Source organism: Myotis lucifugus, unplaced genomic scaffold (genome assembly GCF_000147115.1).
Source record: "Myotis lucifugus unplaced genomic scaffold, Myoluc2.0 scaffold_19, whole genome shotgun sequence".
NCBI lineage: Eukaryota > Metazoa > Chordata > Mammalia > Chiroptera > Vespertilionidae > Myotis > Myotis lucifugus.
Window position 1 is genome coordinate 11,374,511 of NW_005871067.1, and position 26,942 is coordinate 11,401,452.

At 36.8% G+C, this 26,942-nt stretch overlaps 3 protein-coding genes across 28 annotated transcripts in view; 2 read left to right on the forward strand and 1 right to left on the reverse strand.

The window, feature by feature from the left end:
• SUPT20H (SPT20 homolog, SAGA complex component) overlaps window positions 1-12,437 on the forward strand; it is a 43,755-nt gene extending 31,318 nt beyond the window's left edge. For 7 of the 21 annotated variants that reach the window (XM_014452971.2, XM_014452974.2, XM_023751273.1 and 4 more), the window contains 9 exons: window positions 619-718; window positions 849-1,007; window positions 2,701-3,007; window positions 3,501-3,655; window positions 6,546-6,601; window positions 8,991-9,113; window positions 9,624-9,729; window positions 11,094-11,206; window positions 11,939-12,424. In XM_014452971.2, the coding sequence (XP_014308457.1) occupies window positions 619-718; window positions 849-1,007; window positions 2,701-3,007; window positions 3,501-3,655; window positions 6,546-6,601; window positions 8,991-9,113; window positions 9,624-9,729; window positions 11,094-11,206; window positions 11,939-12,076 (1,257 nt within the window). In that variant the 3' untranslated portion in view covers window positions 12,077-12,424. Of the gene's footprint in view, window positions 1-618; window positions 719-848; window positions 1,008-2,700; window positions 3,008-3,500; window positions 3,656-6,545; window positions 6,602-8,990; window positions 9,114-9,623; window positions 9,730-11,049; window positions 11,207-11,938 lie in introns of those variants that run through there. The other 14 variants (XM_014452977.2, XM_023751269.1, XM_014452981.2 and 11 more) reach the window with 14 other exon arrangements.
• Window positions 12,071-21,330, reverse strand: EXOSC8 (exosome component 8). Its single transcript, XM_006085569.3, has 11 exons — window positions 20,752-21,330; window positions 18,903-18,939; window positions 18,608-18,671; window positions 17,943-18,016; window positions 15,972-16,017; window positions 15,002-15,107; window positions 14,877-14,922; window positions 13,504-13,600; window positions 13,101-13,221; window positions 12,901-13,007; window positions 12,071-12,558 (listed from the first exon to the last, which is right to left on the reverse strand). The coding sequence occupies exons 1-11, from the start codon at window positions 20,766-20,768 to the stop codon at window positions 12,443-12,445; spliced, it is 831 nt and encodes a 276-aa protein (XP_006085631.1). The 5' UTR covers window positions 20,769-21,330; the 3' UTR covers window positions 12,071-12,442.
• Window positions 21,331-21,786: 456 nt separating this feature from the next.
• ALG5 (ALG5, dolichyl-phosphate beta-glucosyltransferase) overlaps window positions 21,787-26,942 on the forward strand; it is a 113,187-nt gene continuing 108,031 nt past the window's right edge. For 4 of the 6 annotated variants that reach the window (XM_023751282.1, XM_023751281.1, XM_014452985.2 and 1 more), the window contains exons 1-3: window positions 21,787-21,942; window positions 25,439-25,610; window positions 26,889-26,935. In XM_023751282.1, the coding sequence (XP_023607050.1) occupies window positions 21,865-21,942; window positions 25,439-25,610; window positions 26,889-26,935 (297 nt within the window). In that variant the 5' untranslated portion in view covers window positions 21,787-21,864. Of the gene's footprint in view, window positions 21,943-24,244; window positions 24,282-25,438; window positions 25,611-26,888; window positions 26,936-26,942 lie in introns of all 6 variants that reach the window. The other 2 variants (XM_023751283.1, XM_023751284.1) reach the window with 2 other exon arrangements.

Genomic DNA, 26,942 nt, shown 5'->3' on the forward strand with positions numbered 1-26,942 from the left:
TTTATATTTAACTTTTTATAATGGAAATTTTCAAATATACACGAAGGTAGAGCAAAAGGTGTAATGAATTACCTGGCTTCAATAGTTACTACTTTTCTGGAAAAGATTTAAGGATTAAGCTTTGTCTCCATCTTACTCCTCTGCCCCTTTCTCACAAACTCTTTCTCCCCATTCTCTTACTCGGAAATTTTTCCTTCATTGTTTCTGTATAAGATGTCCTTATTTGAAATTTATTCTTCTGTAACATCTGTAATATTCAGTCTCAATAACCACTGAAAGTACTTTGCAGTTTTAAAATGTTTTTTTCTGCCCAGCTCAGTGGATAGAGCATCAGCCTGCAAACTGAAGGATCCTTGGTTCTATTCCAGTCAAGGGCACATGTCTGGGTTGCGGGCTCGATCCCCAGAAGGGGGCGTGCAAGAGGCAGCCAATCAATGATTCTTTCTCATCACTGATGTTTCTATCTCTCTCTTCCTCTTCCTTCCTCTCTGAAATAAATAAAAATATTTTTAAAAAATAAAATGTTTTTTCTTCTGGGAATTATAGTGGTATTAATTTATGAGATATTGATTTGACCTTAATTGTAACAAGTATACTTAATGTCATTGTTTTTTACAGCCTGAGACCGTGTCAGTTCAGTCTTCAGTACTAGGGAAAGGAATAAAACATCGACCTCCACCCATCAAACTTCCCTCAAGCTCAGGAAATAGTTCCACAGGTATTACATTCCTTACTTTTCTGTAATCTAGTGTAAGAAATATCATATAGTCATAACTTGTTTTTAAAATTTTACTCATATTTTGATTTTCATAAAATTTTGAATTATAAGAAACAATTTTATATTCTAGGTAACTATTTTACGCCACAACAGGCCAGCAGCTTTCTTAAATCTCCAACTCCTCCTCCTGCTTCTAAGCCACCAAGTCTTTCTCGAAAGTCATCTGTGGATCTCAGTCAAGTTAGCATGCTTTCTCCAGCTGCCCTGTCACCTGCCAGTTCATCACAAAGTGAGTCCTGATTTAAATTCTCACATTAACTCTTCATAAGCTTTAGCATTAGTGTTTCTTAGATAGCTTTTTTGACCAGTGAAATAGTGAAATCTGGATGAACTGTATACCCAAAATGTATAAGTTTTGATAATCTTGAGGCAAATCTCTCGTTGATTGTATGTATTATGTGTTTAATATAATTCTATTTGTTTTTCTATATTTATGTATGCACCTTGTGTAAACCTTTCTTATAGACTTACAGCCTATACATCTCCTTTTAAAAAATCTGGTAGTTAGATATGGCAATAAGATTCCAAAATATTTTTTATTTCATTTTATCCTAGGGTCACTTTACATTTTATGTAAACTATGGGGCTAATATGAAAAAAATGTCATAAGAGTTCTTGTTGCAGTCCTGTCTTTGTATATGTAAGAAGTCAACTATTTCTAAGGTGGTGATACAATAAACCGAAAGCCAATTTTTCTGAAACACTCTACACTCTTATAAATTGTCAGTTAGTAAAACGTGATGATTATAAAGCATTATTCTGAAGATAACTAAAATGTAATTTTTAGTACTGAATACTTTTTTTTATCATTAAGAAGAGTTTTATAAGAATTCTTTTGGGAGAATTTCTTCAAATTAATAAATATCTGAGATATTTCAATCCCAATTTGCAAGAAAGCATTCCAGTTTTTTAGATTTTTTTTTATAGGTAACTAAAGTGTGCTGAAAGTTTTAGTACACTGCACAGTGATGGGGTGGTCTTCTCATTAGATATAAACATCTTCATCTTGATAGCTCAAAAGGTGTAATTTTTCTGCCTTCTTGTTTTGCACAAAGAAAAATATATCAATTTCCTGAAAGTCTTATTCACACTTCTTATGTTGTGGGTATGAATTATGCTAATCTGCACACAGTTGTTACTTTAAGTAAGGGTTGAGTGACAGCTTCTAGACATTCACATTTCTTTCCTTTCTTTCTGCAGGACATGAAAGCTAAAAAAGAAAACACCTCAAGAGCTTTTGGTTTTACTTTTTTGGTTTTTGGTTTTTGTTTTTTCTTAAAAAGTTGATAAACTGTGCATACTTCATTCACAACAGATTTTCTATACATTCTACAATTAAATAGAGTACACAGTTACTGTTAAAGATGCAGTATTATCTATCAAATATTTGCTTTATTGCTGTGTTTTGTAATTTGCTTGTCAGGATAAACTTGATGTGTTAGGACCTAAACATGTATATTTAGGTGCCAAATATGACTGTTAACCATATGTAATTTATTAAATATGTTCAGTGTTTATCTCAGACTGTTACAGAAAATAGGCAATATTTTTAAATGAAGTCCTAAATTAGTAAAATTGTGAATAACAAAAAATTAATTTGAATTCCTTTTAAACTTTTTAGACCAAAGGTAGCATATAGGAAAATAACTTAAATGGGTACTGTGGTAGAATACAAATGTATATTTTTACTATTACTATAATAACATCTGATGGGAGTTTTAGGTGATATACTGCATCCTTAATTGTAATTGAGTGTAGCAACACTCATGTATCATGTGTAGAAATTAACACTTGCAGTTAACTGCTTTTAAAAAAAAAACTAGAACAAATTGTCAGTGCTAAGTAAAATTCCATTAACCTTATTTTTAAAAAGACTGGCCATTTATAACAACCTAGCAATTTTTATTTTTCTCAATGAGCAGGATCTGGAACTCCTAAGCCATCTACTCCTACACCAACCCTTTCATCGACCCCACACCCTCCTGATGCTCAGAGCTCAACTCCTATTACCCCTTCAACTACCCCTACTCCCCAAGATTCAGGCTTCACCCCTCAGCCCCCTTTGTTAACTCAGTTTGCTCAGCAGCAAAGGTCTCTGAGCCAGGCAATGCCTGTAACGACCATTCCTCTTTCCACCATGGTAACATCTATAACTCCAGGAACCACAGCCACCCAGGTCATGGCAAACACTGCTGGACTTAACTTCATCAATGTAGTGGGCTCTGTTTGGTAAGTCTTCATTGATGCCCTGATTTTTTCAAAAGATATTCTCACCAATCTGAATGAATTCTCATTGTGAAATTAAGAATAAAATCATGTTACTGAAACTGAAAGAAAATACTTTAAATATGGATAGAAGCTATCTCAACCAAGTATGTTTTAATTTTAGGTAATACATCTGTTTATATGCACTGATACAATACTATTACATATTGACAGTAGCTTAGATTTTTCTGTTCGTCTTCTGTTACTATCTTTGAATGCTTTACTCTTTGAAATTATATTATAACCTTGATTAATATGCAGTATGTGTACTTAATTTTAGCTAACCTTGCTGTAACTTTCTAGCATAAAAAGGAAACAGCCTTGAAATTAATATTTAAGATAGAATTATCTAATTGGTTTAATCGTGGTGTTGTTTTTTCTTTTTTTAATGTAAGGAATTAAGTCTGATTTTTTTTTTTTATATTGTAAGTTTAATGCTTTGTCTATTCTCCTGTAGTGGAGCTCAGGCTTTGATGAATGGTTCAAATTCTATGCTGGGCTGTAACACTGGTGCCATAACTCCTGCAGGAATAAACCTGAGTGGCCTTCTCCCCTCAGGAGGTCTGCTACCAAATGCATTACCTGGTACAATGCAGGCAGCTTCTCAAGCAGGTCAGAATATTGAATATAATAATCTCTTTAAAAAATTAAAATACATGCTGATGTAAAAGTGTCATTTTAATGCTGTTATTAAAAATATTTAACATAGTATCATGTCAAAAAGGCTCTTTTCAAAGGAAAGGCTAATGTGAAAGCCTTTAAAGTTCTGATATTTAAATTAAAAATCATCTAGCAATCAACTTCTGGAAAGAAACTTGATAAGCCTATAAATCTTTGCAAATTATATCTTTGCCTTCTACACATTATAATAAAGTTAACATTATCAGTGTAGTCTTACTCCAGGTAAAAGGAATGTATCTTGAAAACATACATTGTGCAAGAAAGGCGACATAGCGTGGCAATTAAAAGCCCAGGTTCTGGAGGCAGACTGCCTGAGTTTGAATCCCAGTTTTGTAACTTAACTTTTTGTGTAATCATGGGAAAGTTACCTTTGTGCTTCACTTTTCTCATAAATAGAATAGGGATAATAATAATACCTTATTGCCTCTTAATTATGAACATTAAATGAGTATATACAGATGAAGTGCTTAAATTATACCTTAGACCTAAGCATTAAAAAATATTCACTACCATCAATAGTAGTTTTATTGTAGTAGTAACTGTTAATTCATATACTGGAAAACAGCTATAACAGCTTGTGCTATTTTTTAATGCTCCTTAAGAGAATGTAATGTAATATCTTGGCACAATCCAGTTTTCTGCTAAGAAAAAATTTAATAGGAAAAACAAACTTGACATAGTAAGAAAATTAATCAAAAACTTTATATGATTTAAGATAATAATTTTCAACCTTTTTCACCTCATGGCACACATAAACTAATTACTAAAATTCTGTGGCAGGCACACCAAAAAATATATTTTTGCCGATCTGACGAAAAATAGGTATAATTTTGATTGATTTACAAAAAGAAATAATGATAGTAATTACCTACCCTTTTTGCTACAAAGTATCTAGCCCTGGCTGGGTTGCTCAGTTGTGTTATCCCATACCTCAAAAAGTTGGGGGCTTATGGGGGGGGGGGGGAAGGAGACATATGTACTACTATTTGTAATACTTTAAACAATAAAATAAAATTTAAAAAAAAAAGTTGGGTTTGATTCCTGGTCAGGGCACACACAATCCCCAGTTGGGGAGCATACAGGAGGCAACCAATTGATGTTTTGCGCTCTCTCTAAAAAATAAAAACATATTCTTGGGTGAGGATTAAAAAAAAAAATCAGGTGCCTATACTTGTATATAAGGATTTCTGGTACCAAGAATTGACCAATCAGATGCAACCTTATGATGCAACTCTATAATATGACATATATTTATGGTTCAAGACAGAGCATTCACACCAGACGGCTATTGTTGTGTAGGCTGTTGTCATTTGTTTTATTTAACAATCTAGCGAAAAGAGGTCCGTACCCCTTGCATGTCTTAAATATTCTTGCAGCATACCGATTGAAAATCACTGACTTAAGAGAGCCCAAAGAATATCATACAAGCATGTTAACATATTTCTGTAATTTCCTAATTTTGGCTGATGTTATTTTAATGTGCTATAGTGGTGGAAGCACTGGAAATGGAATCAGATGTTGAATTTAGAATATTCATGTTTACATGGCTTCAGATGCTAAAACTGTGGGTCCTGAAAGAAGTCAGTTTTTCTTCCTTAGATTCCATTTCATTTGATGTAAAGTATGGGTAAATTTCTCTAACTATAATAGGTATTTCAGATTAATAAATGAAGTGCCTTTGATAAGCAATAAGCATTATATAGTTGTCATTTACCTTTAAAGGGAGTTTTGTCAATTCTTTTCATGAGAATTCCTGAAAGGAAAATCAATAGTGTCATATTTTCATCTGATTATGCTTTTTTTAAGTTTCTTATATAAAAATTTCCTGCCTCTTACCTTTTTATTATTTACTTATTTATCTGTTTATTTATTTACTTATTTAATCTGAGACTGTTTTTTATTGATTTTTAGAGAGAGAGAGGAATGGAAAGAGAAACATCTGTGTGAGAGAGAAACATTGATCAGTTGCCTCCCTTATGTGCCCAGAGCAGGAATCAAACCTGCAATGCTCCAACCAACTGAGCTACCTTGCCAGGGCCTGCCTCTTACCTTTTAAAATAAAATTTGCTTAGCAGACTAGATACATTTTTAATTAGTGTTCAAATTGGTATATATCGTTTGTGAGAAAAATATACATGTACTTTGAGACCAGGGTCAGCAAATAAAAAATCTTAGTCTAAAGTAGATTTTACATTTTTAAAGATGTGTTTAAAATGTAAAGAAAAATGAAGAGGAAGAATATCCAACAAAACTTAGTCAGTTGGCCTACTGAAAAAGTTTGCCAACCCCGATTTATGATGTGCTCTATGTTGTCACAAAATCAACAGTATTATTTCCTATTAGTTTGACCCTACAAACAAAAATCATTGTACTTTAGTATTATTTATATTAGCATTTGTACTTTAAAATAATTGCATGGAGCACACTGGTTCTCAGAGATATGGTTGTTATGATTATTGTGTACTATATAGTATATAGCACTTAGGAATGTCAATAGAAGCCAACACCTGAAATGTGTTTGCCATAACTGTGCTAGTTTAATTATATTTATGGCTTCTGCATATGTCTAGATAACTTTTTCCAGCTAACAGTCAAAATAGTGATAAAGAAGTCTCAGTTTCTCAAATATAGGATAAAATGTACATGTATTGCTCACATCTTTGATCTCAGTATTGATGGGTATTGTTTTTAAGATCATTTTAAAAGTATGGAAAATAAAGCAAATCTATGCAGAAAGTACTTAAAATGGTATATTAGTATAAAGTGTTTTCATGTTTAATAGTTTTAATTCCCTGTTATAACCAGGAATTGTATTTAATAGGTGTTCCATTTGGTTTAAAAACTACTTCAAGTCTCAGGCCATTGAATCTACTTCAGGTAAACCTGAAACACTGCTCTTGATTAAAGTTTTCATACTTTGATTTTTTTGGTAACAGTGTATACCTATATATGTCAGCATTTGAAATTTTGAGATGGTTCAGAATCTTCTGAGGATATGATTATAATTGCTACCTTTGTATGGTTGAGAGGGTAGGAAGAAAGAATGGGTGTCCTACATACTACACTTTCATTGACCTCTGTCAAATCAAGAACTCAATGTTTTGTTTTGTTTTGTTTTTAAATATATTTTATTGAATTTTACAGAGAAGAAGGGAGAGGGATAGAGAGTTAGAAGCATCGATGAGAGAGATCGATCAGCTGCCTCCTGCACAGCCCCCAGTAGGGATGTGCCCGCAACCCAGGTACATGCCCTTGACCGGAATCGAACCTGGGACCCTTGAGTCCGCAGGCTGACGCTCTATCCACTGAGCCAAACCGGTTCGGCAAGAACTCAATGTTTTGATGCAGAGAATTGACAACTACAAAGTGAACAGTTGCCTACAATAGCAGTAGTACCTATACTTAAAAAATAATTCGTCTCTCAATAAACATTTTGTGTCTACATATATGTAGTACTTTTTGCTTACAAAAGATTTTGTACTTGAATAGAGGATTTAAAAATAGCTTTGTTCTTTTCCTGAGAATGATTTCTTAGCACAGTGCCAGGCACCTAAGAGTCATTTGGTAAATATTCATTAGATTACAATTTGTGTCTAATGATGAGGCTTTTCTTATAAATGATATCAATGCCAACATAGACAGCATATAAAGAGAGATCAAAAGTGGAGATTTCATACATGTTGAGTGTGAACTTAAAATATTTAGGGTGTTAGGCTCTAGGTCCTTTGTAAGGTTTGGACTCCAGTATTATCCCAGGTTGGAAATTGATAGGATTATCTACAGAGAATTTAGAAAAGGTAGACAAGAATATAAAGATTTAGAGTCACAAAATTGGGAAACAGCAGTAAAAGACAAATCAACTCAATCTGGTATCCTATATAATAAAAGCCTAATATGCAAATTGAACGGCAGAATGCTTGGTCGCTATGACGCCCAGTTGCTATGACGCGTACTGACCACCAGGGAGCAGACTCTTAATGCAGGAGCTGCCCCCAGCCCACAGGCCCCAATGCGGCCAAGGTGGGTGCCAGTGAGGGGCCCCCAATCACCCCGCCAGTCGCCCCACAGATCAGCCCCTGATCGCCAGCCAGGCCTAGGGACCCTACCCGTGCACGAATTTTGTGCACCGGGCCTCTAGTTCAGAAATAAATCAGGAAATGTGTTTAGAGCCAAAACTTAAAACTTCTTGTCCAAGATTCAAACACAGTGTTACTATATACAGACTATAATTACAGAACAGTTTACTTGCAGTATGGACAAATCACAAATCACATTGGTTTATTCAACTTTCCTACATATTGATTGCTGTTGGAATTTCTGTCAGGGATTAGTCTTAGTGAAAAGAGGAATGGAATTCCTTAATAGAACTGATAATAAAGAATAATGACAGAGCCACCATAAAAATTAATTTTGCTACATTTATTATCTAACTGATTGAGGAAGGAACATCTCACCTGTGCTATGCCCAAATTTACTTAACAATAAGCTGTGCTGGGTATAGAGATTTTGACCCAAGGACACCTTTTTTATTTTTTTACTTTTTAACTCTACAGATCTCAGAATTCTGTATTTGGTATTTATTTGGACTTTTCTTAAGGACTTCAAAATGCTTATAATTTAAACCCCTATAGAATAAAAAAGAAAAACCATTTGTTTCCTGATTCATTTGGGATTCCTAGTTTTAATTTTTAACATAAATTTTTCTGAATACTTCTTTTTAAAACCTTTTCTTAATTTAACTTAATTTAGATTCTGAATGACAAAGCTGGTAATGTCTCCAAACTAAATATGGACATCTAATGCACTTTCTTTTCAGCTTTGGAATTTCTCACTATATTATATAAGCATCCATGAAGTCCTGGGATTTGGCAAAGCTAGAACAAATTTTGAGAGATGAGTTTTCATAAGTATATCTCTGATTTTCACTGGCTTCTTGTTTACTTTCTAATGTACTTAATGCTGTTTTGTATTGAGGTATAAAAAAAGTTAAAAGCCATGCGTATATTTGTATATGTCACTAAATTGAAGCAGAATGATTTATGTTTGATAGTGTTAACATATTTGAGAGCCCTTAGTAATAACACTTAAAAATTGTTTTCAAACCTTTCTTTTAAAGGCAGAGATCTTTACTTTTATTTTTGTTTACCTCTGTTTCCTCAATATCTAGAAGAGTACTTGACACATAGTGAATGTTCCAAAAATACTTGCAGAATAAAGAAATTTAAACAATGTGAAATTGATTAATTCATGTTTAAATTCTTAATAGCTTCCAGGTGGTTCACTAATTTTCAACACTCTGCAGCAGCAGCAGCAGCAGCAGCTTTCTCAATTTACACCCCAACAACCTCAGCAACCCACAACTTCCAGTCCTCAACAGCCAGGGGAACAGGTATGTGCTTTTCTAGCTTTCCATGTTTTGTATTATGGAATCGTAACTTTATTTCATACTACAGGCCCGGTGCACAAATTTGTGCACAGGTGGGGTCCCTTGGCCTGGCCGGCGATTGGGCTGATTGTGGGGGCTGGCTGGCCCGGGGGGAGGGACCACGGGAGGTTGGCCGGCAATGGGAGGTTAGCTGTGGGAGTGCACTGACCACAAGGGGGCAGCTCCTCCATTGACCGTCTGCCCCCTGGTGGTCAGTGCACATCATAGTGAGTGGTTATATTATGCTTTGATTGGTTGAACCGACAACTGGATGACCGGACACTTAGCATATTAGGCTTTTATTATATAGGATTTGTTCTTGCTAATTCTTCTGAAGTCTTTTCCTTATGTTACTGTTTTTATGAGTCTAAAACTGATATTTTTTTTTTTTGTCCTATAAGGAAAATATTAATTTCTTCTTACCAACACAAATGGTTTTTCTTTTTATACAACTCATGTATGATTTTTATTTAGGGTTCTGAACAAGGCTCAACCAGTCAAGAAAAGGCCTTATCTGCTCAGCATGCTGCTGTTATTAATCTTGCTGGAGTAGGAAGTTTTATGCAGTCACAGGCAGCTGGTTGGTATCTTCATGACTTCATATGTTGAGTTTACTATTTAATCTAGTTGGGATCTCACCTTTTAAAATTATTTTTCCTTCTCTTGCAAGCATTAAGTAGGAAAAAGTATAGGTATATTTACTTGTGAACTATTAAATCAATTTATTGATAGCCCTCAGTTTTTTCCCACTGACAGTTGATTAATTTAAAGTGATTCTACACTACATATATTAACAGTTGTGTTTTCCTTGTGTTAGTTTGTTGGCAAAATTTTATATAATTATCCAACTTACTAAGAAGCTACCAAAGTTGTTAACTCCTTAGTTTTTCTGGGCATTTATATATTGCATAATATTTTTTCTCATTCTGGTATCTTGTACTTGCATGAATTAAGATATAATGTCAGTAAACATAACTTCTATAAGCCACTTTTTGTCATTTGTAAGAAAGTGAGATTATACTAAATGACTGCTTACCACTTCCACAGTAAAATAGTGAACCAGTTATGGTGAACCATAAGTCTTTAGTGAAGATTATCTTGTCAATTGAAAATAGTAATTACAGAGTTTGAGGATTAAATGAGTGAGATCATGTCAACATTTTGAATTATCATTGGTGCCTTTATAATCATATACTAGTAACTCCCAGTGTCTGAATTTAGAATAAGCAAGGTCTTACATGTAGAGATTTAGAGCTAGAGAATTTTTGAAAGTTATTTTTATAATCCTTTACCCCCCAAGATATATATTTTCTAAAGTTCTTGTATAATTTAGTGGAAAGAACTCTAGACTGAAAAATCATAAAAATGCTCCATGCTCCAGACCTGCCACTAATTGCCTGAGTCATTCAAATCATCTACACCTGAAATTTCTTCCTTTTTACAGTGAGAGGGTTGAACTGATTATTGTGGTCCCACTCAGCTCAAAAAGTAATAATGCACAGGCTCAGTTCACCATCTCTGTTGCTACTAATATAGGCTGATACTCATTGCAGTATCTTTTAATAGCACTTGTTTACCAGTTATGTCATTATGGTAGCTTGGATTTCTCCCACCCCCTTTCCTACTTTATTAGTTATCTTTTAAAATAAGTCATATATTTTACATTTTACAAGAAAGCCTTCTAAACAAAATAGCACTATTACCAAATTTCAGTGAGATGCATGAAGGGATACAGTGCTTAGCACATGTGCACTTCCTTCCCCTTGTATGTCCAGGAAGTGCCCTCAACTAACAGGAGACTAAATTTATTCTGAAATGTCTGTGATTTGATACTTAAGATTAATCATACTGATAACTTTTCTATTTCATTTTCTGTGTTGTCCTTTTCTAATCCTGGTAGCCTTCAAACTTTTGACTGGCCTGCTTTCCCCTTCTCCTCTGTAGTGTTGTCTCAGCTTGGCTCTGCCGAGAACAGACCTGAGCAAAGCCTTCCTCAGCAGAGATTCCAGCTCTCCTCTGCCTCCTCTGCCTTTCAACAGCAGCAGCAACAGATACAAGTAATCCAGCAACTTCACTCTGATTACATTTTAAAGATACTCTGCTCCAAAAGTACCTCAAAAAACCTTAGTTTTATTTTGTCTTTTAAGACTATATAGTAATAGATAGCTTAGCAAATTTTATTTAAGTGTGACATTTTAGCCAGTCAGATTGGAGCACTGAATATATTTTGTACATTTAAGCCATACTTAATTTAATGTCTTTCATGAAGTGCTGGTGGCACATTAACATCCCATTTTTGTAGTTTGCATTATATTTTGAAATAGACAGTTGTCAATGCCAATGGTTAACTTGTACTGCAGAAAAAGACAAGAATGCCAGTGTTCCTATTAGTAAATGTCATACCTGTTTTAGAAAAATGTCATTCCATTATCTCAGGAAGTCAGCATATTATAGTTGACTATCTTTTATATGCAGGGTGGTTTATATTGCTATAAACTATCATACAACAAAATGGTAACTGAAGTTGCTGAGTTACTACAATATAGACTGGCAGGGCAAAGTAACATGTATTTTTGAAGTGTACCAAGAACCATTTTAAAAGCCCTCAGCAGGCTTCTGTGCCACTGGTGCTGTTTGATTGTGCATTGTCTGAATGTGGTATAGTCCCCTTTTGTTATCTTAGTGCTTTCTCCCTTTCACTTTTGTTTTCATCTCTCTCAGGAAAAGCACCTTTTTATACCTGCTTACATTTAACGTACCTTGATTTCCCCCCCTCCCCCTTTTTGCAGCAGTTGCGATTCTTACAGCATCAAATGGCTATGGCAGCAGCAACAGCACAAACAGCTCAGCTACATCGTCAACGGCATACAGGCAGCCAGTCAAAAAGTAAAATGAAGAGAGGCACACCAACCACTCCAAAATTCTGAGTCTTGCATTATTTTTTTTCTTTTTTAAAAACAAGAGCAATGAATCAAAAGGATTGAGTTTCTACTTCATTTTTGTTTTTTAAAACATAATCAGTATTTTACATTGTTTGATGTACAAACTTTATACAGAAGCACAACCCTATGATTTTTAAATAAAAACAGGGAAATGCTTTAACAAACCATTAGGGTTCATTTGCTTAAGACACTGCTTTTTCAGAATTGTTCCACTGTACATAAAACATGTTGAAGTGGCCTAAGAAATACTAGATATGTCCTTCAGAAAAATGTAGTTTGATATTTATTTAGTATGAAAGATTTGTGCAGTGTAATAAATACAGTTTTTACAAATATGTTTTGAAAACGTAGTTATTTGGCTTTCATACTCTTAATTACTTCATCCATCAGTTTTTTTATTTCTTTGTGCCTTGTAACTGCTCGGCTCAGACAGTCCTGAAGTTTAGCTCCAGTCAGCCCACTTCCACCTGAAAAATTATTGTACCAACACTGTTAATATATGCTATTGTACTTTTAATGATCAACATGTCAAGTTATAGACCAAAACTTTCAGTAATGTAAACCAGGGGGTATGGTTAAGATTGCCAAGTTATGTTTTAAGACCTCCAAGTGATTCCAATGCATGCCATAAGAACCACTGGTAAACAACATAAAAACATAAGGAATTTGAGGTAACAAACTGTCATTTTAAACTTGCTGCATTAGGTACATGGTAAAATATCCCATGTTCCATTTGCCCCACTCCTATGTAAAGAAGCTCACATAGAGTTTTTATCCAAATATTTAGGACTGAAATAGAAGGAACATGCCTGGTTTGTGAAGACAACATAGCTGGCCTTCCTCATCCATTACTACTGTTAGGGTTCCAGTTGCCAGATGTTCCTCCTCTCCAGTAGGGTCCACTATGAGCAGAGTGCTATTTAAAAATTTTTTGAAGTGTAAATTATCAATCCATGAAACATTTTATTTTAGAAGAATACTTAAAACAGTTTTTATACATTTAACTTACTCATCAAAGACCGCAAAGGAGGTAGCAACTGGATGAGTTCTAATGTTCAAATAACGTTTCTTCTTTAAATTAACTTCTGCTAAAGCAGTTTCTTCATTTATAGTAACTTCAGGCAACTGTACTAGAAAGGCAAATATGTTAGTATCTCTAGTGTAAGTAGCAAACATGGCTTTTACTAAGTTCACTTTTGCCTGTTTAACTTTTCCAGAAGTAATCTTTTAGAAAAAAATACCTTAGAACATTAAGATAAATACAGTGTATATAAACATTTTTATTAATTTAGAAAGACCAAAATGAATGATGGCTAAATCATAACAAAAGCCTAAAAAGTTTGAGAAAGTTTAACAAAACAGAATATTCTGACACAAGAGGAGGAATATTGCCTTTTATTAAGATTGCTTACCATTTTTTAAAGCTGCCAACAAAGCAAATGTACAGGCATCCAAAATATTTCCATCATAGTCAAGGCAAATGAGATCACAGTATAGAACCCAAGCAAGCTAAAATAGAGTTTACACAAAGCAAATTAAAGTCTTCTGATGGGTAGAACATGGGATTTGCTTCAACTTATACACCACAGAACCCTTAAACAAGATAACCTTCAAGGCTCAAAAACTTACAAAGAAAAGAAAAACCTTTACCTTTAAGAAATAAACCAAAAAAAGTGGTTACGGTTGGTAAAAGCTGGCTTCTGACTAACAAGCTGACAAGTGACAAACATTTCCATTCCTGTTGCTAAGTCAGATGCGGGAAATACTTTTGAAAGTCCCAAATGAAAATTAAAATATACTTTCCCAAAGAAACCTTAATACATCAAATGCTTAGTAGGGCCTGGCTGGTGTTCCTCTGTGGCTAAGCGTCAACCTACAAACCAGGAGGTCAGTTAGATCCTGGTCATGGCACATGCTGGGATTGCAGTCTCAAACCCCAGTAGGGGGAATGCGGGAGGCAGCCGATTAATGATTCTCGTCATTAATATTTCTCTCTCCTCCCTTTCTCTCTGGGAAAAAAAAAAAAAAAAAAAAAGTTGGTTTCCCTTTAAAAAAAAATGCTTAGTAGGTTTTACAACAGCGGTTCTCAACCTGTGGGTCGCGACCCCTTTGGGGGTTGAACAAACCCTTTCACAGGGGCCGCCTAAGACCATCGGAAAACACATATATAATTACATATTGTTTTTGTGATTAATCACTATACTTTAATTATGTTCAATTTATAACAATGAAAATACATCCTGCATATAAGATATTTACATTACGATTCATAACAGTAGCAAAATTACAGTTATGAAGTAGCAACGAAAATAATTTTATGGTTGGGGGTCACCACAACATGAGGAACTATATTAAAGGGTCGCGGCATTAGGAAGGTTGAGAACCACTGTTTTACAAGTAAATATGTAATCAAACAGAAAAATCCTATAGGTTCTAGTCAACTTAGTTCTAAGTTTTCCAATAGAGTTAGAATTTATAGTGCCTTAAACACATTAGCTAATCAGATACCAGTAATCTACTATAAAGGAAAAAAAAAAAGAATGTTTGTGGTAAAAGGGGAAAAGAATTACCTCAGCTTAATGTAGCTCCAACTCAGGCAATAAATTAGTTAAAATTGGTTGTCTTTATATTTACTACATAGTTACAGAATAAGACATGTTTTTACTGAACTTCATCTAAAAATAAGACATCTGTATTGAAGGCTACTACTGTGGTTTTGTTAATTTCCCTGTCTACTCTCCACAAAACAATTAATAAAAGCTTATAGCTTCTCTATTATTCTTACCTTCCCTGGAGAAATGCATAAGTCCTCTTTCGGAATTATCTGTGAACTGAATGACAACACAGTAAAGGAAAGGTCAAAACTGTCTGAAAACGAATGATAGTAATACTTTATCCCGATTATCTTACTTTTCAATGACATCTGCAATGAACTGGCTAGCTACTTGGGCCTCTTCTCCAGGAGGTCCAGACCGAAATCTCGACGAACACAGAGGTGGTAGATCCACATTAGGAACTGAAAGAAACACTCTGCAACTATGAAATAAACTTCACTTCTGGTTTATGAAAGTGTTAAATGTAAATCCACTGCAAGGGGACTGTCACCATGGATAGCTTTTTCCAAGTGGAAAGGATTATAAGACATCAATTATATTTTTAGTCTTTTTAAGACTATTAAGCTTGGATAAAGTAAAATCTATATTTCTGACTTTTTACCACACAAATATATATATTTTTAAAAAGCATTTAAGGTTTAAATCCTTCACAAGTTTTCTTTCTTTCGAAATACCTCAATCTGTCGCAGAAGGTAGCCCCTCTACTCATACCCAACTGTTCTGCATTTTAAAAATATTGGTTCCTACCATAAAAGGATAGCCCAAGTCAAGAAAAATGATGGCATAGTGGGCCCTGGCTGGGTGGCTGAGTTAATTAGAGCATCATCCCCATGCACAAAAAGATTGTGGGTTTGATTCCCCAGTCAGGGCACATACCTAGCTTTCAAGTTTGATACCCGGGTGGGGTGTGCTGGAGGCAACCAATCGATGTTTCTCACATTTATGTTTCTCTCTCAATAAAAACATATCCTTGGGTGAGGATTAAAAAAAAAAAAATCACAAAGTCTCCAATTACAGCCTTTTCCTAGGAGATTCTATTTTCTTGGTTGATGACATCTGAATGTATAAACAAAAACTGATTTGAACGAGTTTGAAAAATTACAAAATTCTCTTATGCTATCTTCCAGTAGAAAACTTCAGGAATGTCTGCTTCATTCCTATATATTTCTGATTATGAATAATTTTCTCAACTACTAGTACTTAACATAATATTTGTATTAAATGTGTTAAAGCATTTGTATTAAAATTACAAAATTATAACTTACCAACATATCCTTTATCAGGGGCATCTGGTGGTGGTGCTGCAAATTCCTATAGAAGCAAACAAATGTTTCCAATCAAAGAAGCTACTAAATAATTGTGAAGAAAGCCTTAGTTATGGAAGGCTCTACCAAAAAACATATTAACTAGTTTACCACATCATGAGCATCTACTATGCTTAGGGAGTTGTGTCAGGGACTCTAATGGCACCAACACTCACTTTAGCTCTGCAGTAATGAGGCAGTACAGCATAGTTACACTACAGTGCTACTCATCAAAATTAAAAAATATTATTTGGATTTCTCCTCCATCCTCACTTGCACTAATTCAGTAGCCACGAATCTTTAACTTAAACCCCAGTGTGATACTGGCACAGCCAGATTTAGGAAATGATGGTAACAGATAAAGGAACTAAGCAAAAGCTCTGGAATCACCTGTTTCATATGTCAGACCCATACTTTTTGGCTGAGAGACTTTGGGTAAGTTACTTAACCTCTTACCATTCAATTTCCTCATCTGCAAAATGGGAAGTTAATGAGACCTACTTTTAAGGACTGTTAATGAGGGTCAAATGAGATAATGCTGTTAAGTCCGTAATATAAAATTTGGCAGTTCAAATCTTATTGTTAGATATCACCCCAGCTTTACCGAGGAAGAATCTGAGCTTGGGTGAAGTAAGAGTGCAGTGTAGTTAGAAGTTCTATTTATTTATGAGCCTTATGTTCCTGGACAAGTTACTGAACCTCATGTAAAACAGGAGACAGAAATTATACCTCAAAAACTGTTCTGAGGATTAAACTTGATTAATTTTGTAAAGTACCTAATATAAGGTGCCTGAAACATAACAGGTACACAACACATGGTAGCTATTATTCCCTCACAATTTTCTTTTGAACAATCTCAATTTTCTACACATTTGCATGGATTAAATACCACCACTGGATAAAAGGATGTCACCAAAAATCTCTTAATCTCTCAAATTATACCCAAATTCTTAAAAAAATAAAGGTAGTCAAATTTTGAAAATTACTTGATTTCAAAACATTTGATGAATACCCATAAATTATAACTGAGTCATTAAACTTGGGTCGTGTTATCTAATACTCAAAGATGAAAGCTCTCTGGAAATGAAAAATACTAAAAGCTGACACCTGACTGCCTGCCTAGTCAACAGAATTACTAGTGTATATTATAATTTAATCAGTATCCTATATAATAAAACCCTAATATGCAAATGGACTGAACAGCGGAACGACCAGTCACTATGATGCGCACTGACTGACTGGGGCAGCTCCTGCATTGAGAGTCAACCCCCCCCCCTAACCCCCCCTCACCCCCCCCCCGCCCCCGCCAGAGGAAGACGACCGGTGGCAGCAGTGATTGGGGGGGGGGGGGCAGGGCCGGCCAGTGGGTGGCGCCCGGCTGCCAGTCACCCCACATATCGATCCTGATAACTGGCCAGGCCTAGGGACCCTTCCCTATATATTGGGAACAGTCTTAGATTTAAAAATTAGAACTGGCAAGGCTACTCTTAACACTAAAAAAACAGGATGATGCAGCGATGACATGCATGGACTCTGGCTTGCACATTTTGTGGTCAGCCCTGATTCTGACACTTATAACTGTGTGACAAAGCCAATTACTTAACTTCTCTCTGCTTCAGTTTTCCCACCCATAAGATGGGGAAAATGGTACTACTGCCTCAGAAGAATCATGTTATGTACTACTTTTGATAATCAGGGCAAAAAAATGTAGCTGCCCATACAACAGCAAGATGCCTTTCACCTGTATGAAAAGTATGGTCACTGGTGCATGCAGCATCCCAGATTGCAAGAGGGATGTCCGACTGCCAGTTTAGGCCCGATCAGCAGTCAGACAAGGCCACCCCACCACTCCCCCGCACGAATTTCGTGCTCGGGCCTCTAATATGAAGATAATCTGGTAACTCATTTCAGTAAAACATATATTAAACCTACCGCTTTAATTCCACAAATGACTGCAGTATTTCCCAGCTTCACTAGAGCAGAACCATCTGCAGTACTAACTGAACCTGAAAAGTATTTAAACAAAATGAAAAAGTCCATAAAAAGTGTTTTTGTTTTCTACACGATTTTATATTGCTACATAAGCCAGTTGCTTATGAAATTTATTACTAGCTCAAGTTTTTAAAAAGTGGTATAACTACTTAAAACTACTGTTTTAAGAATTATTCACCTTTCCTTGAATTTGAGTCAATCATTTTTTCGTTCAGGCACAGCAGTGCACAGATAAAAAATCTCTTTACACAAAATCACTAGAATCCCTTAAACATGGTAGAATTTGGCCAAAAGACTGTTTAAGTGGCTCAGAGGCTAAAATTTGGGAATGCCATAAAGGTAAAATTGGAAAATTACATATTTGCAACAGCAGGTTTAAAACATAACAAATCCATGTCTTGGAGGTATGGAAGGAACGGTGAAAAACTCTTTATAGTTACTTTAAAATTGTAAATAAAGAGCATATAAATTGAGAGAACAGTGAGTTTTAAAAAAACCTTTACAAATAAAAATTCTTTACTAGTATTAAAAAAAACAAGAAAAAATATATTTTCAAAACTGAAGCAACTTCAACATTCTTATTTTAGAACTCAAAATATCCTCACCTATGTTGACAGTTGTGGTTCTGAATTCACCAAGTTCTCTTCCATCAGGACGGCAGTTCTCTTTCTAAATAAATTTAAACGAAAGTAAAGCACATCTACGTGTATATTTTATACAGAACCAGGGAAAACACATTAAACCTTGTTAGTTGAAATTACTTTTGAATTTTTTTATATAATTGACATAACAATTGTTTCAGTTGTACAATGTAACAATGTTCATTTGTATATATGAAATTGTCTTTAAAGCATATACACTATCAAAAGGCATAACATCTACATAACCCCTTTTACTCACCAAAAATCTCCTGTAATACTCCAGAGGTTCCACAGTTCTGAAACATATTAAAAATATATGTGAAGTAGTGAACCTTTTTTTATTTTTTATTTTTTAAATATATTTTATTGATTTTTTTACAGAGAGGAGGGGAGAGGGATAGAGAGTTAGAAACATCGATGAGAAACATCGATCAGCTGCCTCTTGCACGCCCCCTACTGGGGATGTGCCCGCAACCAAGGTACATGCCCTTGGCCAGAATCGAACCTGGGACCATGGAGTCTGCAGGCCGAGGCTCTATCCCAGCCGTGGGCAAACTAAGGCCCGCGGGCCGGATCCGGCCCGTTTGAAATGAATAAAACTAAAAAAAAAAAAAAAAGACCGTACCCTTTTATGTAATGATGTTTACTTTGAGTTTATATTAGTTCACACAAACACTCCATCCATGCTTTTGTTCCGGCCCTCCGGTCCAGTTTAAGAACCCATTGTGGCCCTCGAGTCAAAAAGTTTGCCCACCCCTGCTCTATCCGCTGAGCCAAACCGGTTAGGGCATGAAGTAGTGAATCTTAACATAAACCCAGAAACTGGCAAAGATCTTAAAAGTGTAGTGAGACAGAATAAGTTTCCAAGATATGTAAGTTTTTCATAAATTCTGAGGTGTATGTTGCCACATATAACTGTTTACTAAAAGTAGATACTCTTGCTGTAGCAATCACAGTTATTAACTGCTGTCCTTAACTCTGCCTTAAACAATTACAGTATTGGAGCCCAAAGCCCTTGGGCATCTTTAAGAGGATTAATTCAGGTGTTACTATCACTCTCTCTCTGAAGAAGGGGTTCTTAGCGAGAATGAAAAAAAGTTACATCTTTATTTTTACTATTCAGTAACTGAATTTAGTATATTCTTCAATTATGACTGTGGGCAATAAACTATTATATTAGCTGTACCTGCAACTTTAACAACCACAGACACTGGAAGTTTTCATTTTTATTTAATAATTTGTCGAAGGTATGTGTACTAATCGTTATTTTTAAATTACAGGAGTTATAGAATCCCCACTAGATTTTGCTTAAGAAAGTTAATTTTAGAGCAGGTTTATGTCCAACACTATATCATACACTTGAGATTTTATACAAATAGGTAACTGTTTTGATAAAATCGATTTCCTTTGGATTCCTATTTATATGCTTAAAAACTTGACTCTAAGAATGAAAATCTATTGGTTTAACCAGAGTGGCACACACACACAAAAAGGCTTATGTAATAAACTGCCAAACAAGGCACAGTCCTTTTAGGAATAAATTACTGAAGGAGAATGAAGTGGCATGTGGTTCTGATGCAACACTTGCCCACAACCCAGGCATGTGCCCTAACAAGAATCGACCTTGACTCCGGGTTCATAGTCGATGCTCAATCACTGAGCCACGCCAGCGGGGCCTGATGCAACACTCTTACAAACATACAACTGTGTCTCCTGGAGCTGCACATCCACTACCGAGCCACAGTGCTCCCGATACCCTTGACATAATCTAGTTATTAATAACCGGAAAGGAACAAAGGGAAGGCCAAGTACCCCACCCCAAGCACCCAATGAGGAAGAGGCTACCCCACCTACACCGACAACACTCCCAGCGGGTACTGAACGCCACACACACACACACCCGTCCACCTTCCGTCTCACTGGCGGGAAGGAGCCCTCTTTTCTTTTCCTACGACCACCTCCAGGTCTTCCGGCCCCGTGGCGGCTTCCGCGGGGATAAGTGGGAACCTGGTGGGGTGGCCTCCCGGTGAGGAAACCCCAGCTAACGGTTAAGGGAAGCCACCCTCTGCCAGGGAACAAACTCGTGCACGCCAGCCGCCAACACTCACTTGAACCCGGCCGCCATCTTCTCGCGATCCTGCGCCTGCGCGGGGGCGACTTCGGTCTCCGGGACGCGCGCCTGCTCCGCCCCCACACTTTCGACGAGGAACCGAGTGCCCTTCTCCCGGAGCAGGAGACGCAGAAGGTGAAACTACGGTGGTTATTGACCCGCCTTAGTTTCCACAGTCTCTTGCTAGAAGTCTCTTTTGGTTTCTTTGCCTTCTACAGGTTTTGACGAATCAGCTATTAGATAAGTGATGAGCGTCTCTCTTTAGAAACGGGTAGTTCAAGAGTTTGAAAGAAAACTGAATTGATAGCAAATAATACAGTACTGAGTGTGAAGCATTACTGCAAAATTTCTACGCCCTTTCCCGCCTCTGTCAGGCTAGGCCCGCGTTTTAATTCAACTAAGTAAAGAGCTCCCAGCTCCAGCTCCGGAGATTACGTAAATTTCCTGCGGTGACACTTTGCAAGTTCCCGGGAGGGCTCCACAGGAGCTGCTGATTTTGTAGGCTGTGTCGTGGCTCAAAGGCTTCCACCTCCCTTCTGGATAGGGTTGCCAGAAAATAAAGTACAGCCAATTAAATTTGAATGTCAGATAAAGTAATTTCCTACTAGGAGTACGCTTCCAGTGGTGTATGTTAGTGGTTGTTACCAAGGGCTGGGGAGCCGGGAAGGTTTTAGAAATGATGGCGATGGTTGCAGAACATTGTTAATTTAATTAATGCCACTGTAGTGTACATTTAAAATGGTTAAAATATCAAAAAAATTATCACCGTTTTAAAAAAGTATATGACATACCAAAACTTTTAAATGGCTGGGTTATATGGTTGTGCAATTATATTTTAATAAGGCTGTTAAAAATAACTTACGTTGTTTATCTGAAATTCAAATTAAGTGGACAGCGTGTGTTTTTACTTGCGAATTCTGACAATCCTGCTTTGGAACAAGGCGCCGGGCACACAACTACTACATGTTCTTCGCCTCGCCGCGCGAGGGCGCTGTGGGCGGCAGGTGCCCGGCGCCGCGGCCTCTCTGCCCGCGGGAGGAGGGGCTGTGCGACCCGCTTCCGCGTGCGTGTGTGGGTGCCGGACGGGGCGGCTGCAGCCGGTGCTTGGAGGATGGCTTCGCTACCGCTGCAGCTGGTGGTGCTCGGCGCGGTGCTCGGCGCGGCGCTGGCGGCCGCAGCCCTGATACTGGTGAGAAGAGGGGATGGGGACTAACGCGGGCCTGGGTTCGTTGCTCTTCTGGAGACTAGGCCCAGGCATTCTCTCCGCGCTGGCGGCTCTGCTGTGTCTTCTTTCACCATGCTTATCCCCACCCTTTATCCCAGAATTCCTCTTCTGAATTTCACACCCCCTTTCTTCCTTGTTTATTTTTACTTTGGAGCTCTATGTACTCAGAGCCTTATACCTTTGTTCACTTTGAGACGTGCCCACCCACTCCTCACTAGCCCCCTTGTCCCCGGACCCTCTGTCCATCCCAACCTCTCCAAGACTTCCTTCCGGGTCTGTATCCTCTTCAATCTTGCCCCGCCGGGGAGGTCTTAAGCCCCCAGAAGGTTGAGTGCTCTCTAGTCTCCCTTTTCCTTATGTGGTTAAGCAAATAGCGGTAACAGAGCACTAACAGAAGCCATCTATTACAGATTGAAATAAATTAGTGGATCAAAAAGACCCACTAGGAACACAGGAAGACCAAGATAGGCAAAGCCTGATGTTAACATCTGTCTGGGGGGTCGTTATGTCCCAGAATTAAACACCCTAAATTAGCTGCCTCGAAATGATGCAGTACAGTAAGATTCAAACTCATATATATATATATATATATATATATATATATATATATATATTTTGCCATTATTCTGGAAACAGATTGTAAATACTTGCTGATCCATAAGTAGTAGAAAGTATGCCAAGTGAACTTTCTCCCATATGATTTGGAATGAGCCTGCTCTCTAGTTAGTTAATGAAGAGGTTTCAGCTTCCTTGACATTCAGATTAGCAGCCAGGAAGGTCTCTGTCATCTTGCCAGAAAGTCTGTAAACACAGCTTAGGAACAGTTTAGCTAGAGAAAAAGCACTTTATCTTGATTTCTTTGGGGTGATTTGTGTCTGAGTGAGAGAGGAGTCCTCGCTTTTGGTATATGGAGATTTCGGATTTTTTTCAGGGTTTTGAGCAAGTCAGGTGTGGGCAGGTTAGGGTTTGACGAAAATCCTAAATTGATCTGCCTCATATTGAATCTGTTACAGATTTACATGTGTACATTTTGAGTTTGTACTAGAACTAGTTGACCCCATGGCTTGAAGTGATTATAAGAGCTACCATTTATTGAATACTTCCAATGTATTGTAAATATTCAATAAATTTGATCTTAGAACAACACTGACAAATACTAGCTCTTTTTGGTGCGGAAACTCAGGTTAAAGAGCTCATATGCACAAATGTCACACAGCTCCTGGAACTTTGTTTTTTAAAATGTAAGACAGAGTGGATAATTATTACCAAAAAACCCCACAAATCTTGTTTTATCTATCTATATATATAAAAAGCTAAGTGACCAACCGTACGTCCGTCCGACTGCCCAACCGACAGCCGGTACATATGAGCCCACTGGCAATTGAAAAATAAATGTTGACTTGGCACATGCGTGATACATATAAAGTTCTCGTTATAAAGCTCTTATAATTAATTTCCTTTGAATGTGCATGAATCCATGCACCGGCCACTAGTATGTTATATTTATCTCCACCCTCCATACATACTTTCTCCCCACCCCACTTCTTTCTGGATTATTTTGAAGCAAGTCCAAGACATAATATTTTACCTGTAAAGCCTTAGCATTTATCTAAAAAGATAGGACCCCTTTGAAAATATAATGGCAGTAGGATTCTCACAAATTATTTTTTACATTAACCATTATTTAGTGGTTTTAAATACATATCAGTTCCAATGCCTGATGTATGTCAGTTTTTTCCAGTCAGCATTCAAACACACTTAGCACTTCATTGATATGTCTCAAGTCTTTTGATCTATAACAATTTCTCCCCCCCCCCTATCTTTAATAAGTAGTCATTTTTTCTGTAGAATTTCTCACAGTCTGCATTTTACTAACTGCACTCATTTGGTGCCTTTTAACATCTCTGTCTCCTGAATTTCTTGTAAACTAGTAGTTACATCTAGAGACTTATGAAATAAATGTTTGACTTTTTTAAATCAAGGAAAATGTGTGAGTGATGGTGAATACTTCCTCTTTTATAACATCAGGAGATTTATAATGTGTGATTTCTTTGGTGTTAAGATGTTATTAGTCTGACCCACCAGTTATAAAATTTGTCATTTACCTAAAGGTTTTAGCAGTCATTGATGATCACTACCTAAATATATTATTTCACTGGGAATATACCTAAATTCATTATTTCACTGGCAAAAGTAGAATATTCTAATTTATCATTCCTTCATATATTACCTAGAAACCTATAATGAAAAATAATTTAATCCTCAGCTACCAGTTAACCTGAAATACTGTTCATATATAAAAGGTAAGATAAAAAGCAAGTTTTCAAAATAATGACATAGTTCCCTGGCATCTTAACAAAGGTGACCAATTAATTTTTTATTTTTAGTATTATGAATACATGATTTAAAATATTTTTCATTTGTTTCAATGGATTTGCAGTAATTTGATGCTCAAATCCTCCCATCATAAGGCAATGAGAGCCCCTCAAGTTGGCTACTTTATCCTTTTTGCATCGTCCTCATTCTCATTGATGTGCTATTCCACCATTGCCCATTTCCTGCCCCAACTTGAACCAGACATTCCTCTTAGGAACACTGGTTGCTTCTAGTGGGAGATGGAATTTAGAAAACACAATCTGGATACCTGAGGTGCAGAGCAATAACTTGGACCCACTAGTCTGGATACTGTCCATGCTCACACCAATCAAATGCATATGCAATTTCAGTATGTATCCAATGGAACATTATACATGATTGTCAAATTACAAATGATAACAAGTAGATTGATTGTTTAGAAATAGAAGGTGTGCCAATAGACGTAGTATTCCAAAGAATAACTATTTCCAAAGCTAGCTCCTAATCATATGTGGAAGGGAGCTATATAATATTAATAGTGCATGACATTTACCAGAAAATACTGTATTCTGAGTTGAAATCTGGGGTAAGTGCCAAGAATTCTTAAGCATTATTAGTCCCCACTATGTGGATTGGGAGAATCTTCCCTTTATACCTTGGGTCAATCTGGTCCTGGATGTGAGGTCTGCCTTCATCCCACATGTTCCAATTGTTATATGAACTTGTCCTCTGTCACCTGTAGGCTCCAAGTAGGGATAGAACCTCACTCAATGTGTGCCCAGGATTGGGGGTTTGGCACATCTAAGAGCAGATTGTACTTCTGTAATTTGTTCCCTATTAGATCTGGGATGACAGCCCTAGGGAATGACAAGTGGGAAGAGACAGTCTCTCTTAAGACATTACTAATGGGTAAAAGGACAATCATCATTCTTAAGACTGGTTTGAATTTTGGAGTCACCTCCAGACTATTGTTAATGGACTAAAAACTGAGAATAAATATTCTAAGCAAGGGGGGGGGGGGATTACATAAATCATACAGCGTTCGAAAATAAAAAATGTAAAACAGGTGAACCTAACAATTTCTTTTTAACATATCTGCTTTTAGATTTCCTTTGTTGCATTTGTAACTGCTACAGAAATGCCACCTCTTCATCGACATGAAGAAGAGAAGTTCTTCTTAAATGCCAGAGGACAGAAGGAAACTCTACCCAGCATAAGGGACTCACCTACTAAACAGCTTTCTATTGTTGTGCCTTCATACAATGAAGAAAAGCGGTGTAAGCCCTTTTTGATTTTCTGGTAAGGGATGATTTGGGAAGAAAAGGAAATTTATAGTATTGCATTTTACTGCCTTTCCCAGAACATTAGTAGATGTGGGCTGTAGTGAGTATCTAGTTAGTTGGTAGTTGCAGCTCAGAAGAGGAAAATAGAATATTAGCTATGAGGCTATGAGCAGCAGCATAAAATAGTGAGACCGAAGTGGACTTGAGGAGTAATGAACAAGTTGTGAACAGAGGACAGGTGTTCCAAATGAAAATGGTTAGTGCAGGAAGGTCCCAGAATAGCTTCTTAGATTATATGGATTTTTTCCAAAAGTAAACTCTGAGTGTGTTAGAACTTGATAAATCATTTTGTTAGAGACACTACTCATCAACACCAGTGAGGTGTTCCCACACAGCCCCCTGAGTCAGTGGGAAAGGACTATTCCCAACCTTGATCCTTATCTTCTCATATAAATGAATTTATATGAGAGACCGTGATTGCAGTGTGAAAAGCCAGTTTATTAAAGCATGCACCTTTATTGAAAAAGCAAAGCAAGCAAACCTATACATCTGGCTCATAAAGCACAGATGGGTTCTCAACTAATCTGAAGAGCATGTTGGATGGGGGTCTGGGGTGTTATATACCCTCCTTTCTATAGGCTTCAAAATTCCTTTACTGAATATTTTGGTACAGATTAATTTGAAAGATCTCCCCCCCCCTTTTTTTAAATTGATTTCAGAGAGGGGGAGGGATAGAGAAATAGAAACATCAATGATGAAAGAGAATCATTGATCAGCTGCCTCCTGTACGCCCCCTACTGGGGATCAAGCCCACAACATGGGCATGTGCCCTTGACTGGAAATGAACCCAGGACCCTTCAGTCCACAGGCCAGCACTCTATTCATTGAGCCAAACCAGCTAGGGTTCAAGGTCCCCTTTTTTTAACTTCGTTGTGACCTTCCCAGAAATCATGAGAAACACCTGGCAACTTTACCTTGCCAAGCCTTGAGACTGCTGGCTTCTCTGCTTAGGGAGTAAAAGTGCCCTTTTTTCCTATCCCCTTTTTCCCTCCTTTTCTGAATTCTCTTACTGAGTTTTTTAACCATTTGCTCTCAAGTGTCCTTGGCTGGGGAAGATAATGGCTTGTTAGTTACAAGCTGGCTGCAAATTATCCACAGTGTTTGGCCTTGATTTAACTTTCCTATTTCAGTTTCCCTATTCCTTCTGCCCTGGAATCCTGTTAACAATTTCAAAAGCAATTTTTAATGTACCTTTTTTTTTTTTTCTTTAAGTGCCTATAATGATGGATGAAGCTCTGGGCTATCTAGAAGAGAGACAGGTATCAT

Bases quoted from the DNA above. Each gene is read 5' to 3' on its own strand.
- EXOSC8 (XM_006085569.3), bottom strand. The intron at 18,017-18,607 runs GTGAGGATATTT...AATACTTTTCAG, and splicing joins AACCACAACTGTCAACATAG to GTTCAGTTAGTACTGCAGAT. The intron at 15,108-15,971 runs GTAAGTTATAAT...TGTTTCTTTCAG, and splicing joins CCCTGATAAAGGATATGTTG to TTCCTAATGTGGATCTACCA.